The 16,308-nt window shown below is 38.7% G+C and overlaps 1 protein-coding gene across 12 annotated transcripts in view; it reads left to right on the top strand.

Annotated features, from left to right (window-relative positions):
• Positions 1–16,308, top strand: part of ptprt (protein tyrosine phosphatase receptor type T) — a 248,900-nt gene that overhangs the window by 193,886 nt on the left and 38,706 nt on the right. For all 12 annotated transcript variants that reach the window (XM_049479917.1, XM_049479923.1, XM_049479919.1 and 9 more), the window contains 2 exons: positions 6,311–6,498; positions 13,454–13,541. In XM_049479917.1, the coding sequence (XP_049335874.1) occupies positions 6,311–6,498; positions 13,454–13,541 (276 nt within the window). The remainder of the gene's footprint in view (positions 1–6,310; positions 6,499–13,453; positions 13,542–16,308) is intronic.

Here is a 16,308-nt window from a genome sequence, read left to right as displayed (position 1 = left end):
TCTGACAGGAGAAGAAGAACTGCAGTAATAAAGTTGTTGATAAGATAAAGATAAATAATAAATAAAAAGTAAAAACTATGTATTATTAAACATTATTATAAACATATTAATATAAGTAGTAGCAACAGTACATACACTTTAGATACACTTTTTAAACTGGTGAACTGTGTAGTACAACAGTGCTAGACATTTAACCCATCTGTGATAGTAAACACACACACACACACACACACACACACACGGGATTGAAAGTTGAAGGTTAGGTTTCATACTCAAGGGCATCAGACCCCCCACTTCCCCAGCAGCGCTGCTCCATGGTATTGATCCAGTGACCTTCTGGTTACAAGTCTTCTTCTCTAACTGTTTTGATGATCTTTTACTCGCAGATTTTCTGCAACAAACATAAAAAATTTGATGCACAAATGATATAAAAAGTTCTTTAGCACATATGTAGGTGTTTTATGCTAACACAGATCAATCCTGATGTAGGATCGTCTACAACTTCAACCAACCAACAGAGTTGTACTAAAAGTTGTACTTATACTTAAGACTCAGTATTGAGTGTTGAGTATTGAGTATAAATATAAGCATTAGCTAACAAGCTAGTTAGTTAGCACACTGTCCTCCACTGTCCTCACACCACTTTTGAGGACAAATGGTGCCCTCAAGAAACTTTATCATGCTAATTTAGTAGTTGGCTAACAGAGAGAATGTGGATGTGAGCGGTTGGACGGGTCACTCAGTGAAACAGATCAATAAATCAGATGATTGGTGTGAAGATGAGTTGAGTGGGAGCTCCTCGGGGACGGAGGGTGAGTTCCACGCGCCGCTAAACGCAGAGCTGACCTTCCTCTCAGGCCTGCAGCTCCGAGCGCTCGATATTTCTCTCAGCCTTCATCTGGAGGAGAGGCGGCCACGTGTTCCCTCCGCCAACATAATATACCCTCCGGGCCGCCACTCTGAGATCTGCCTCCTGCTACTGAGACAAAACCCGCATGAATAATGAATTAAGGAGAACTGATAGTGGGGAGGGGGAGAAGAGAGAGAGAGAAAGAGAGAGAGAGAGGAGTGGAGGATGGAGAAGCACTTTGGAGTCTCTGGAGTCCATCTCTCTCTCTCTCTCTCTCTCTTTCTGTTTGAGTCTGCTGATCCTCTTGACCTCCAGCTCCTCCTGTATAAACTAAACACGAAAAATCAGCGACACCGTGACCTCTCAAACAATCCGAACCCAAACACTCTCTCTCTCTTTCTTTCTCACTCTTTTAGTTTCTGAATCAGTGTCTCTGATTTTGCTATTTATAGGTTTATGTTTGAGTAAAATGAACATTGTTGTTTTATTCTATAAACTACAGACAACATTTCTCCCAAATTACAAATAAAAATATTCTCATTTAGAGCATTTATTTACAGAAAATGAGAAATGACTGAAATAACAAAAAAGATGCAGAGCTTTCAGACCTCAAATAATGCAAAGAAAACAAGTTCATATTCATAAAGTTTTAAGAGTTCAGAAATAATCAATATTTGGTGGAATAATCCTGGATTTTAATCACAGTTTTTTTCATGCATCTTGGCATCTTGGTTCTCCTCCACCAGTCTTACACACTGCTTTTGGATAACTTTATATAACTTTATGCCTATGTGACATCACAAGCAGCACCACCAGCCATTTCTCATTTTCTGTAAATAAATGCTCTAAATGAGAATATTTTTATTTGTAATTTGGGAGAAATGTTGTCTGTAGTTTATAGAATAAAACAACAATGTTCATTTTACTCAAACATAAACCTATAAATAGCAAAATCAGAGAAACTGATTCAGAAACTGAAGTGCTCACATTTTTGCCAGAGCTCTAAACAGTATATACATATATACATAGAAATCTGTAGAAAAAAAAAAACTAAAACTAATCATAGTTACTAAAATATGCATATGATTTTAGTAAATAAGTAACATACAAAAATAAGTCTACAGTAATAATATACATTTCAAAAAGTCAAAATAGAAGTGTCTCTCTCTCTCTGTAATTATGGGTAGATGGATCAGTGGGGAATGACAGACGGGAGTAACGAATAAGAACGTCGGCAGAAAGTTCACAGATCCAGTAGGCTCTTGTCAGGAAGCTAAATGCTAATTAGGGTTTCCATCCTCATTTGGACTGAGGGCTACATACAAATTAGCAAACAAGATACGCTAATGTAGCACAACATACAGCCGCTTCCCCTCCACCGCTACCGCCGGAGAGCTTTAACCCCGCGACTCTTATCACACTCTCGCTGCAGACGTTCTGCTGTGAGTTTTATTTCAGTTTATTTCAGTTTGTTTGTGTTTTAAGTGTGAAGTGACTTTTTGGGCTGATTGAAATTTAGATAGATGTGTTAATAATATGTGAGATTTTTCCTTTGCCATGTTTCTTATGGGGCTTTAGGTGAGTGATTTTGCTGGTAGAATTAAATTAATATATTTTATTTTTTATTTTCTTACTGTTTTTTACTAAGTCTTTGACAGTGATGTTGATATATGATGAACTTAGCTTTGAAAGTGAGCTCGAATCCTCTGTAGGCTCCAGTCTTCTCCATTCAAGCTATAGTTTGGACAACTGTCTGATTTAGACAGTTGATTGAGTTGAGACCTCTCATTGCTATCTTACACCCCACCAGAACTCTATTCTCACTCCTATTTTCCTCCTGTCTGGTTTAAACAGTAGCAGATCTTCTGAATATATCTACACTGATGGGCGTGGTGTTCTGGAAATGAGGTGTGTTCAGGTACATTTCTGGAGTTTTATCTTGTTTATCTTGGTAACAGAAAACACAGGAGCTCCACTGACTGAATACAACCTAGACAGACGCCAACAGTCAGACGTTCATCGCTATCTCGGTAACACAGGTGCTGTGCCGAGCCGAGCGTACACCCCCACTTATTACACACACATGAACACACAGCAGCACAAACCCAACTTTTACATCAACAATAAACAGAATAGTAAATAAAATAACATTGCTGTTCCCGTAAATGAGCTGCTGGAGCTCCTTCACAGCGTCAACCAGCAGCTCAGTTTCCTCTGCTGAGAAGAGTTTGTTGGACACGTCCAGGTAGCTGCACCGTTACAATAGCAATCCACCAAAGTCAGAGCTCACCTGATCTACTCTTAAAGAGAATGATGAGCAAGAGACTCTCTGATTGTTTTATTATTTCACGTTACGCCCAAAATTATTTAAAAACCACACCCATGATTAATTAAGAGAATTAGTACATGTCATTTGGTTTGTGTTTCAAGCCGAGCAAGGTGTACTTTTCCCGTCGTTACGATAGCAAAGACAAACTGACACGCCCAAAGTCAGACTCCTTTTGCTTCGTTAGAAGCAGTTAAAAAGAAGAACAGACTAGTAAGTGTTTAACATCACATCATATAGTATATTTTAAGATCCTTAAATAGGTAATATTTGGCCCTGAATCATCTGTTATTGACGATGTGTGTTTCTGGATTGTCTGTTCTGTTTCAGATGATGGAAACAAAGCTGTTGTTTTATTTCTGAGGGCTGCTTTCCAGGAACATTTTAACTCTCAATTTGTGATTAAAATTGATGACACACGTTCTTCAGATAGCTTCAGGTCTAAAGCTGTGCTTGTTTGGCAGATGAAGAACTGGTTGGCAGATTTTAGTCTTATAATACAAAAATAGATCAAAACCAACACTTTGTTGCAGAACACAATGATTTTACTGTAGTGAACAGAGTACTGTCATTTTTTTGGATTTAGAAAAATCAAAACAAAACAAAATCAACAAAATGAACAAAAATGAACAAAAATGAAATACCTGTATGGTAACAGTTGTATCCAGTCTGGAAACGTCTATACTCTGTATGAACAAATATGTAAACTGTTTCTAAAATAATAGATTATAGTTTAATAGTCTGTACCTTCCAGAAAAAAACATTTATACTACGTTTTGGATTTTGGAACACACCTCCACTGCTTAACAGCTTAAAGCTGGGGGGCTTTATACCCTGTAAAACATAAACATATGGTATTATGTGTGGTGCCAACAGGTTTATTATGTTTATCTTATTCAGAGTGCTGCATTAGATTGCCAATATTTCTCTACAGTGACCTGGCAAGAGTATGTGTGTGAGTGTGTGAGTGCTTTTGCACATCTGTGTCAGCAACTGGTGCAACTTAAAATAGCTAAAAATATTCAGCTGTGTTTACAAACATTCGAAGATATAGACATATGGGACAGTAAGTTTAGCGATCTGTAGGCTTTAAATTGTCAACCGTGTATCATGTAGTTTGATTTAGGGCATGCTAGTGTGTCTTTGCTATCATAACGACGGGAAAAGTACACCTTGCTCGGTTCAAACACACAAAAAGCATGTACTAATTCTCTTAATTAATCCTGAAAATAAACCAATCAGAGAGTCTCTTGCTCATCATTCCCTTTAAGAGTTGATCAGGTGAGCTCTGACTTTGGTGAATTGCTATTGTAACGGTGCAGCTACCTGGACGTGTTCAACAAACTCTTCTCAGCAGAGGAAACTGAGCTGCTGGTTGACGCTGTGAAGGAGCTCCAGCAGCTCATTTACGGGAACAGCAATGTTATTTTATGTAGGGATTCCCAGCTAAATAAAACAGCAGAACAGCAGCTGCTCACTTGCTCTTCGTTTTTATTGTGTAACCCTTGAATTAACTGAATTATCCTTACTGATGAAAATAAACATGTAAGAATGCTGTTTTCTGTCTGTAATGCACAGAAAAGAATACTCTAATATTCTACTATAAAATCTATGTAGCAAATAAATCAAATTAACATAAATATTTGATATTTTTGTTTTTCATTATTTTCATTGCATTGGAAGCCAGTGTGTTATGTTTTATATTTTATATTGACCATAAAACCACTATAATAAACCACAATAAAAAAGTGTTGTGAAGCGCATTAAATAAGTAAAATTTAGCTGGTACTTTGCCTCAATGGCTCCCTCTAGTACTACAGTTTTTCAGTATCTTTGCAGCGTTTTTTCAGTGGGTGGGGCCAAGTTACTGTTTCATTGGTTTATATTCTTCTTCATTGGCTGGTTCATGGTCTATTCTGATGTGCTAAAAACAAAATAAAGAAAACATAAAATAAAATACATGATGTCCATTGTAATGGATGCAGGTCTGAAAGGGTTAAGTATTGAATGGTTGACTATTTCTGCACAGCAAGCCTCTAAAATCTGGGGTGTTTCTGATTGGTCCTGAGAGTCTGAATCAGTGGTTCTGAGAGTCTGTCCCAATCTCTCTGAATTGCCTGAACAGCTCCCTCTTATACTACTGTTTTTCCAGTGTTTTTGCAGTTTGTGGAGCCAAACTGTTGTTTTATTGCTTTATAAACATGTTCATTGGCTGGTTCATGGTCTATTCTGATGGACAACAGCTCTCAAATAGTGTTATGTGCTAAAAAGCATTTAATAAAATAAAAATAAAGAAAATACATGATGTCCATTGTAGTGGACGCAGGATCTGAAAGGGTTAAGTACTGAATGGTTGAATGTTTCTGCACAGCGAGTCTCTAAAATCCGAGGCTGCTGAAGTCCTCGTTCTCAGCAGATGATCAGCCATGGATGCAGGAAGCTTCTCTCAGCTCCAGGTGGAGTGTCAACTTCCAGAGTACCCAACCGCGTCGTTAGCCTAGCGCCTCGCTGTGAGATCACCGGGAGATCCGTGCGGAGTGAAATCGTGATCTGCAGACGGATGTTTGCTGAACTGCGGGGAGGTTTAGAGGTTTAGATCTCGCTGGGATGGTTTTTGGACACTGGTAAAAGTTGAAAGAGACTTTTAATGGAAAATCTTCAAAGAAAGTCTGAATTTAAGAGGAAGCATGAAGCTGATTCTGTTTGTGGAAAGCGAATGCATGGTTCTCGTAGTCTGATTAGGTCACCAATGAAAAACAAATGATAATCACACAAAAACAGGTCAGTAAGAAGGAAAAACAATAAAAAAAAACTCGGCATAGAAGAGTATTTATACCAAATATTGGTATGTATACCAAAACAGACCAGGTGTGAGCAATCAGAAGCTGGGAGAGCTTGAACGCCGTGGAGTGACTTGTTCAGCGGATGTTTGCTGAACTGTGGGGAGGTTTAGAGGTTTCGATCTTGTTGGGATGTTGTTTTAGGACACTGGTAAAAGTTGAAAGACACTTTTAATGGAAAATCTTCAAAGAAAGTCTGAATTTGAGAGAAATCCTGAAGCTGATTCTGTTTGTGGAAAGCGAGTGCACGGTTCTCGTGGTCTGATTTATTCTCGATGTCCTCTGTTTGTGTAGACGGCAGCCACAGCGAGATGTCTCAGCCCTCGATGACCATTCAGACGTATCCATATGGAGGCTGTGAGTCAGTGGAGATGTCCTACCAGGCGGGCCAGTTCCAGCCTGCCATCCGCGTGGCCGACCTTCTCCAACACATCACCCAGATGAAGTGCGGCCAAGGCTACGGGTTCAAAGAGGAGTATGAGGTAAGCCTTTTAAAGATGCTTAAAGTGGCTTAAATATGGAAACTTCCTGCAAGAAATTGAACAATAATTTGTGATCTGACTAGTGAAGAGTTTGAAAAACACAAGGCTTAAAAATAATTTGTTATTTCTTTAGCAAGGTTAATGATTTTCTACACATTTCTGCTTTTGGTTTCTCATTGGTTTCTGAGAGACTGAATCAGTGTTTCTGATTGTTTTTTGGGAGAGTTTCTAAAGGGAAATAGTCTGATAACAGATTTTTACAGTGGTTGGTGTTAATATTATTGGTTTTATTTGGTTTTCCAGTTGATGAGGATGATTTTATTGGCAATATTTTATTGGTTTAGTAGTTGATGTGTCTCATAATTGGCAGAATAATGGTGTTGTGTGGATATAAATGGCTAGAGCACGAGATAAGAGATGATAAGTGATGATAACTTTCTGGTGATAATAGTTCTGACAAATACAAATGGTGTAGCCTACATGTTTGCCTGACATAAACCCAATTGAGCTTTGGGGGATGTGGTGGAGAGAATGTTGAGCATTCACAGCCAAGATCTTCCACCTACTACAAATACCATCCACCATCCATCCATCCATCCATCCATCCATCCATCCATCCATCCATCCATTCCGCCATTCATTCATCCATCCATCCCTCCATTTGTGGAATAGTTGCCATGTTGAGTTGTTGAGTTTCAGCAGGCTTGTTCCTAATCATTGGCTTTTGGCACACCATTAAAAATTCAGAAAGATCACTAATTAATTAATAACCTCCAAACAAACAAAGCAGATTCTGTTTCAATGTTTTAACATTTTTTCTCATGAAATACATTTTTAAAAGTTGTGTTTTGATAGAAATGTTAATGATGTGAATGCTTGCAGTCACAGTGAGGTCGTTTCCCTTTTTTAAGGAGAACTAAAGCAGGAGTTTGTTATAATGCACGGTTAATTAAAACACGTATTGCTGAGTATCTCTGAGAGCTCTGTGCGACGGAGAGATTTGGTGTAAAGAAGGTCGTGTGTTTAAGGTCAAGTAACTCTTGATAAATCCTGCAGCAGCTCATTTGTTCTGACAACACAGCTAATTATCTTTCACTCTTCATGTTTTTTGTGAGATCTTCTGCTGCTGAGCTCTGCTCTGCTATTCACTGCAGTGAGAACAGCTCTTCACCGCGCTCATATCTGAAAGAGTGAAAGAGTGAAAGACACATTTCTACCTCTATTAGAGCTGCAAACAAAAGCTGCTTTTACTTTTTCAGATTAATGAAGGTCGTCCTGCTGTAAAGACGTCTCCTCCTGCGTGAGTTGGTCTGTTGTGGTGGAAATGGAAGGAACGCTGAGACTCGCTGAGATTTTCTCGCCTCTGTCTTTCGTTACTACTTGCAGCAGAATGTGCGACTACTGAGAACGTGTTTTTAAACAAGTGCTGCTAGAGAGGAGTATAGGAGTATTCAGTGTTGAAAGTAGAAAGTATGCCAGTTAAAATCCCATAGATGCAATAAAACAAAACATTCATGCCTGAGATCACATAATAATAATAATAATAATAATAATAATAATAATAATAATAATAATAATACCCTGTTTAAGAAAGTTCAAATCATTGCATATCTAAAGTTGTAATAGGAGTGAGGATTCTTGCACTAAATGTGTTCCTGTGATTCGCCATTGTGTAATATAATGGCGGAGACTAATAACTAACCCTCTAGGATTAATTTTACATTCTTCTCCTCCCTTCCATATTATTTTAGAGTAGCCGCTGCATTCTATTTAGCATAAAAAAGATTTGCCTAGTGATGGAATTTTTTGTTAATAAACATAATTAAGAGTTAAGAATGTTATATAACATATACAAATATACAATTTACTATCAAAGAAACTAAGCTTATAGGGGCAGTAGTTAGGGACAGGCAGGGTCAAAAACAGAAAGGCAGAAATAGTAAAGAACATAACAGAGTGTAGAAGGGCAAAATGGGGTCATACATGTGTAATCCAGCAGACAAAAGGGCTAGGCAAAAGGAGAGTCAAAATACAAAAATAGGCACGGCACAAGAGTAGTTAAAAACACAAAACGGGTTAGTAACAATGTTGTTGAAAAGCTGGCAAACTAGAGTCAATACTCAGCGAGAAGCTTAATAAACGGAGGGGTTTTTATACAAAAACAGAGCAGGTGTGAGCAATCAGAAGCTGGGAGAGCTTGAGTGCTGTAGCATCACGTGATCAGCAGTCAGGAGTCTGGAATGCTGGGAATTGTAGTCTTTGTTTTGTGACTTAGACTCCAGAGCAGGCAGACTGACAGTTTTACAGCTCTGTTTTGGTTCTGCTGGGTAAAGAATAGTATTTCACAGTCACAGTTCATCACTTCACTTCATCTACTAAACCCTTCATTATTGCACTACGCCAAGATAAACACAGTTTAACACTCTGCAGCTCGTTTATTAGTACATTCTGCAGATGCTCGTGTAGAGTAGCCTTTAAAAATACGACCTGCTTCGTAAATGGAATCAAATTTCATAGCAATTTAAGGCAAATACTAAAAAAGTATATTAAATGATGCTTTACTGTAGAAGTGGTTTGGCAGCGGTGGTTTATACGCGATTTTAAAAGCTTGTTTTACGATTTGTTTGTTTTTAAGCAGGTTATTTTTTTTGGGGGGGGGTAGGGTGGAGGGGGGGTGTATTTATTTGGCCTCAGTCTCGCTGACGGAGAGAAGAGAGAGAGTTCGTATGAGGAGTGAAGTTAAATAGAGTGAGGTGCTTTTCCATCAGCCCGCAGTCTGTCTGAGTCTGGCAGTAAAGTGGAGATGCATTGCCTGCTGTTGCTCTCTCTCTCTCTTTCTCTCTTTCTCTCTCTCTCTCTCTCCCTCTCTCTCTATCTGAGTGTGTTGGCTCTCAGGCCTGCGTTTAAAGGGACATACATCAGCCCGGACGTTTTTATAACGTCTTTTTGTTATCGGCGCGCTCTTCTAACCTGATTTGCTTCGCCGTTTCGCCCAGCCTCCTCAAATGAAGTTGGCAGCCTCTTGGCTCCTATATTGGCCGCCTCGCCGCCGATGCTTATGCATATAAAAGTGGTATTTTCTTTTATGCGGCGAATAAGGAAGACTCAATATATTTACACTGGATTGTGTGTGTTGGCTGCGGGCTGGCGACGGGATTATTCGGGATGAATGTGGCGTTTTTCTCCAGCGCTTTGACAGAGGGAGCATGTTTGAAATGGGATTCGAGCATTTCATGTTCTATTAAAAGGCTGCCATTCATGCGCTGCCATGTGTGTGGTTCTGGAGAGGCTTTGAAGAAAGAGAGAGAGAGAGGGATAGAGAGAGCGAAAGAGAGAGATACAGTGTGACTTTAGTAAGGGTTCAGAGAGTGTGTGTCTGTGCATGCTTATGAGCTTTCCTTTCACACTAGATGTGAAGTCATGCAGTTGATAAAGGCATAAAGGTGAAAGTGTGTCTGTGTGTGTGAGAGAGAGAGAGAGAGAGAGAGAGAGAGAGAGAGAGAGAGAGAGAGAGAGTGGATGGGAAAGAGAGAGAAAGAAATAGAAAGTGTCCAACTGAAGTGTGTTAAAGTAAAGCAGATATATGGGACACTTTGATAAAGGAGGATCAGAGCAACCTGAGCCTGTCAGCACTGTCAGCATTATCGACTCAATGATTTCATCATGGTGTGTGTAAGTGTGTGTGTGTGTGTGTGTGTGTGTGTGTGTGTGAACTAGGGACTAAGGATTGTGTCCTGATAAGATTTAAGCCACACAAATTTATTAACTTAATTATTTAGGACTATACTTAAATAGCATTTTTTTTATCTTTCTAAACACCCAGAGATGCTTATTCTTATTCTACACACAATCACTTACATTCACCAATACAAACCAGTGGAAAGTGACAGCCAATCACATATAGCATACTCTCAACCAGAAACAACCGTCTATTACACTTTTCAAAAGAAAGCAGTGAAAAGTGACAGCCAATCACATGTAGCATACTCTCAACCAGGAACCTCTGTCCACCTTGAGGTTAACTGTATCCAGCACTGAGGAGTTTACCCAGCACAGAATGCCAAACAGAAAGTCCAGTCGTAAAATTTCACTACTCACTACTAAATATTCCACAGCCAACTGTCAGTGATTATAATTATATTATAACACAGTGGAAGGTAATTGGGAATGAAAGGCACTCAGAAAGGGGTCAGGAGATGCAGTCGCCAATCCAATGGTCCTGATTGGTATTTGTCAAGTGTAAAGTTTGGTAGAGGGGGGATAATTAGTTAAAATGGTTATATCAGCAGAGAGTGGGCTGACACCATGCTAAACTCTATAGATCAAGAATGGGATGTTATTAAAACTCAAATGCATGCAAAACTAGATAGGTGTATACTTTTGTTAATATACAGTAATGTATGTGAAAAATATGCATTGAGATTTATTTCTCTACCCAAAAATCAGGTTATCATCAACACAATTCTGAATCTGGTAATATGATGTACAGATATATCACTTTAATACATCAGAGAGCTTATCCTCATTTATCCTCTAAAGCTGCTGTGAGTAAAGTAGCAGTGTAATCACAATTTAATGACAGAGTTTGCCCATTTCGTGCAGTTCTGGTATAGAAACGTCGCGCTCTCTGGGAGAATTACATCAGTTCAGTATTTGGTGATTTATTATAGTGTGTTTTAATGAGAACAGCTCAGTTTAATGTGGCACTTTATCATGTTGCATCAGCGGGGAATTGGCCTCTTTAGCACCGCCTGATAAAGAAATGAGCGAAATCCCTCCCTGATAACTCGCTGATGATGATCCTGATGATGATGATGATGATGATGATGAGGATGATGAGGATGAGGGGGAGGAGGCAGAGCCCTGTCAGCTTTCTCCAGAGCCTCCCACACTTGTTCTTCTTGCAGACAGACACTCTGGAGCATCACAGCATCGTCTGCAGATCCTCCGAGAGCAGAGAGAGCGACGGGTTCTCCTCTCTTCTAAAGAGTATTAATAGCTTCAAATAAAGGAGCTTTCAGATGAAAGCAATTCAATTAAGGCCATTTTGTTTTCTCAGGGAATACCCACACACACACACACTCTCACACACTCTCACACACACACACTCTTTCACAGACACAGATACAGAATTTCTAAGTACAAAGGGAAGTTTTCTGTTTTGCTGGGAGGTGTAGACTCCTTCATGTATCCCCCACCCAAACACACTAACTCTAATTGGGTTATTTAAGGATAATTATGTAAATGAAAGTCTTTCCAGCTCCTGGTTAATGGACGTGCACAGTGAATTCACTGCAGATCACTTTATTGTGAAAAGTGGCTGTTCTGAAATATTGTCAGATTAATTTTTGCTTTTCAGGAATGGGCTCTTCAGCACGGCTGATTCCAAGTGTAACTTAAAGAAGAACTCCGGTGTGAAATGGACTTTGTGTGTATTTGTAGTAAAACGTGATAAAAACAGTACTAATCTTTGTTGAATAGCTCTTTCTGAGATCCAGTATTTTGTGCACTTTGTCCAAACAGGCTTTTTTTAGACTGGGTGATACAGGGCACATGTTGTCCCTGCAGATAAATCGCTTTTTACCCCGTTATTCAGCTCAAAGTAGCTCCACACTTGATTGGTAGAATCCAGAGAACCCTGATATTTAAAATGAGGCATTTAGATCTTTAAAACTGCAAAAAAAAAAAAAAAAACTTATTAAAAGCCACTGTTTACATCCCATAGTGTAGGTACATTTCTGGGCGCCATGATCTTAAATTTGAAAAAGTCAAGATAAATCAAACAAAACCCATTTTACACTGAATTTAAAATTGCTGTAATCATCACTCAGGTATTTTGTTATAAACACATCATATCAATTAATAGTAAGAAGACATAAATACTTATTTGTTTTCCAAACAGTCCAATTCCAAACAATTATTCTTCATATTGATCAAGTATATATGTTTCTGTATCTTACTGTGTGTTCTCCATCAGTCCGTGTTTTAGCTGTGAGTGAGATCTACTGATTTCACTACTATTTAACCTCAACAAGAGCTTTTATTTTATTAGAATACTGCAGTAAAACCTTAAAATACATATACACAGCATTTTACTTTTTCCCACAAAATTCCATGTGTTTTTCTATATTTTTATATATTTTCCCCATCATTTTTTTTTGTCCTGTAAAGATTGTTGTAATCATCGCTCAGGCATTTTGACGGTATGATTGCAAACAAAGAAACCCTCCACAAAAACCCCAGACTGCAGCACTCTGCTGGAATTGCCTGTGAACATTTTGCTGATCTTTCAGCTGTTGAAGTGCAGCTCTCTCTTTTTTTTCTCCGCCATCAATTTTCGTTTTTTGGAGAAAGTCTCTTTCTATTCTCAGGCTTTCAAGAGCTCAAACACTCCTCCTCTGATTGGTATCTCGTGAAAGTTGTTTTTCTGAGCTCTGAAAGAGTCGAGCGTCTCCCGCAGTGAATCAGTCGGGAAGCGACGCGGCGGTTCTGCAGCTTCTTTCCTCTCAGAGCTCCAGTCTTTACTGGAGTCGCTTTTGTCCGTGAAGTCTGTCTCTTATTTCTGGATGGTTGTTATATCGCTCGATCACAGTAAACGGGTCGGTTCGGTTTGGGGAGAAGGAGGGTGGAAATGACATTTCTCAGTCTGAGGCTGCTTTTGAACACAGCGGCACACTCTTCAGTACAGAGCTTTATTATACTTTTAATGATTCTAAAGCTAGAATAATATTTTCTTATAGACCTCCCAGTGAAAGAGGAATAGAAATGTAAGTGGTTAAGCACTTACACAAAGGATTGTGAGGTATTTGGCTGGTTGTAACTGTAACCATTCACACAGGACTCAATCAGGCAGGTATTGTAGGAGTTTATTTTTCTCTGTTTCTGTGGGATTAAGTGTAAGAGTGTAAGAGTATATGTATGTGTTGTATATTTATTATATTTGATGTGTTTTCAGGGTCTGGCAGAGGGACAGACGGCCCCGTGGGAAACGGCCAAGAAAGAAGAGAACCGCAACAAGAACCGCTATGGTAACATCATTGCTTGTGAGTACTGAAAAACGTAGAAAACAGGAAAAACTGAACTTATACATGTTGGAATAATGTGTATAATATCATTAATTAGTGTGTATATGCATTAAAATATACATTTGTTGCATAGAATCTGCTCTGACTGATGGGACTGAACATTTTTAAAAACAAGCAAGAGACACTCTGATTGGTTTATTTCACATTACGCCCAAAATTATTCCAGAACCACACCCATGATTAATTAAGAGAATTAGTACATGCCACTTGCTTTATGTTTCGAGCCGAGCAAAGCTGTACTTTTCCCGTTGTTATGATAGCAAAGACACACTGATACCGAAGGTGGCTCTGCTAGAACACAGCAGTAAAAACAAAGGATCGTAAAGAAAAGCTGTGTTACTGCAAACAAACACACTTCTGGACATTTCTGGAATCGCCTGTGCTTTTATTATACTTACAGAACACTTCAGACAATTAAACAATGAACTATAAAACATTATTGCATATATGCAATTGTTTTTTTTGCTCATTACATATTAGGTTTATCTATGTAAAGTTCTGTTTTTAACTCATGATATAATCTCACTGTAATAAACAGAGGAACTGTGTGGAAACCATCGACCCAGATCTTATCACTGTTTGAAAAACAAGGTTTATTTTTATGTATTAATATTAATAATGAGGCATTTTATTTGTAGAGAGCCATTTCCAGACCACAAGTAATAAAAGTGCATGCATAAATAAAACCGTACACACAGTGTAGGAACTACATGCTAATAAAAATATCAAAAAGTATTTTTGTTTATGTCTTAATATTAAAATGAGCCAGAAACACAGACTCTAACCTGTCTACTGTATTTAGAATAAATATACTTTTATACCTTTACACACTTTATGATATAATGAAACACATTGTGGAAACCCAATCAGCACACAATGTCCTCTCATTGGATAAACACTTTAGTATGTAAATTATGTTTAATGTTGGGTCTGAACAGCTTTTAATTTACTTCACAATGAAGCTTTTAAAAATCTGTGCAGTTCTGTAGGGGTTGGACTCTGCTATGGTTAACTTGAGAGCATTTTTATGTGAAATTATGTATTAAGGCAATATTTGTTTTTTCAGTTATTTTCTTTTAATTAGAAAGTTTGCTTTTGACAGCGCTTCCCCTCGTTATGCAGCATCTCTGTTACACTTGAAGACATCAGTGCCCTTTTATTAAAGGTTTGGTTGTAGCTGCCAAAACGTTTTATATTTTTATACAGCGAAAGTCTCTGAAATGAAACATTGGCCCTGAATGAAACAGTCTGTCACCCCTTGATAGCCAGCGGGTATTATGATGAATTTGCTATCGTTAAACCCTCTTAATTACGAACGCTGGTAATGAAAACTGTCCATCTTACTGTACGACGGTGCAAAAGTTCATTTTCTTGCCAAATTGAGGGAAAATGGAGATATAATGTGTATTATTCCTCCTCGAGAGAGGATTTCACTCCTTATGGGGAATTCGTCTAGGTCAATTCTTCTAGGCCATGCAGATTTTATGCATATAGAGAAGGTATTGGCTAAAACAAAACTGTAGTTGAAGTTGTATTATGAGGAAAATAATCTTTTAGTGATTTAGATGCTTCTTTAGTTTGTTATATTTTTAAAACCCTTGTAAAACATAAAAAAAATAGTTTATTATATCTTGATTCCAATTTCAAAAACTCACTCCTTCCTCCTGCCTGGTTTAAACAGCAGCAGAGCTTCTGAATATATCTACACTGATGGGCGTGGTGTTCTGGAAATGAGGTGTGTTCAGGTACATTTCTGGAGTTTTATCTTGTTTATCTTGGTAACAGAAAACAGAGGAGCTCCACTGACTGAATACAACCTAGACAGACGCCAACAGTCAGACGTTCATCGCTATCTCGGTAACACAGGCGCTGTGCCGAGCCGAGCGTACACCCCCACTTATTACACACACATGAACACACAGCAGCACAAACCCAACTTTTACATCAACAATAAACAGAATAGTAAATAAAATAACATTGCTGTTCCCGTAAATGAGCTGCTGGAGCTCCTTCACAGCGTCAACCAGCAGCTCAGTTTCCTCTGCTGAGAAGAGTTTGTTGAACACGTCCAGGTAGCTGCACCGTTACAATAGCAATCCACCAAAGACAGAGCTCACCTGATCTACTCTTAAACAGAATGATGAGCAAGAGACACTCTGATTGGTTTATTATGTCACGTCACGCCCAAAATTATTATTATTAACCACACCCATGATTAATTAAGAGAATTAGTACATGACTTTTGCTTCACGTTTTGAGCCGAGCAAGGTGTACTTTTCCTGTTGTTACGACAGCAAAGACACACTCACCTAAACGCTCTAAATCAAGCTTCATGGTGTGAAGCTACTCTGTGTGTTTATATAACTGGGCCAGAGCAACTTGTATGACTGTTGTTCATTTTTGCACGATTGTTTGTTTGACATGTTTTTCACAACACACACACACACACACACACTGAACACACACACTCACACACACACACACGAGAATGCATTCTTTGATTACCTCTGACAGGCTGTAGGAGGGAGTAAGTGCTCTCGGTTAGAGGCATCTGTCCCGTCACGCTCATCCTGCAGCGTCCCGTACCGCCGTAACTCCCCCATATGGCCATCAATAATTCAACACACACACACACACACACACACACACACACACACAGGGAGACGGGGGAGAGAGAAAGAGTGGATGGCAGGATAAAAGAAGAAAAACTAATAGAAAAGGAGAG

The sequence above is a fragment of the Astyanax mexicanus genome, chromosome 5 (genome assembly GCF_023375975.1).
Source record: "Astyanax mexicanus isolate ESR-SI-001 chromosome 5, AstMex3_surface, whole genome shotgun sequence".
NCBI classification, from domain to species: Eukaryota; Metazoa; Chordata; class Actinopteri; order Characiformes; family Acestrorhamphidae; genus Astyanax; species Astyanax mexicanus.
This window is presented reverse-complemented; position numbering and strand designations above follow the sequence as displayed.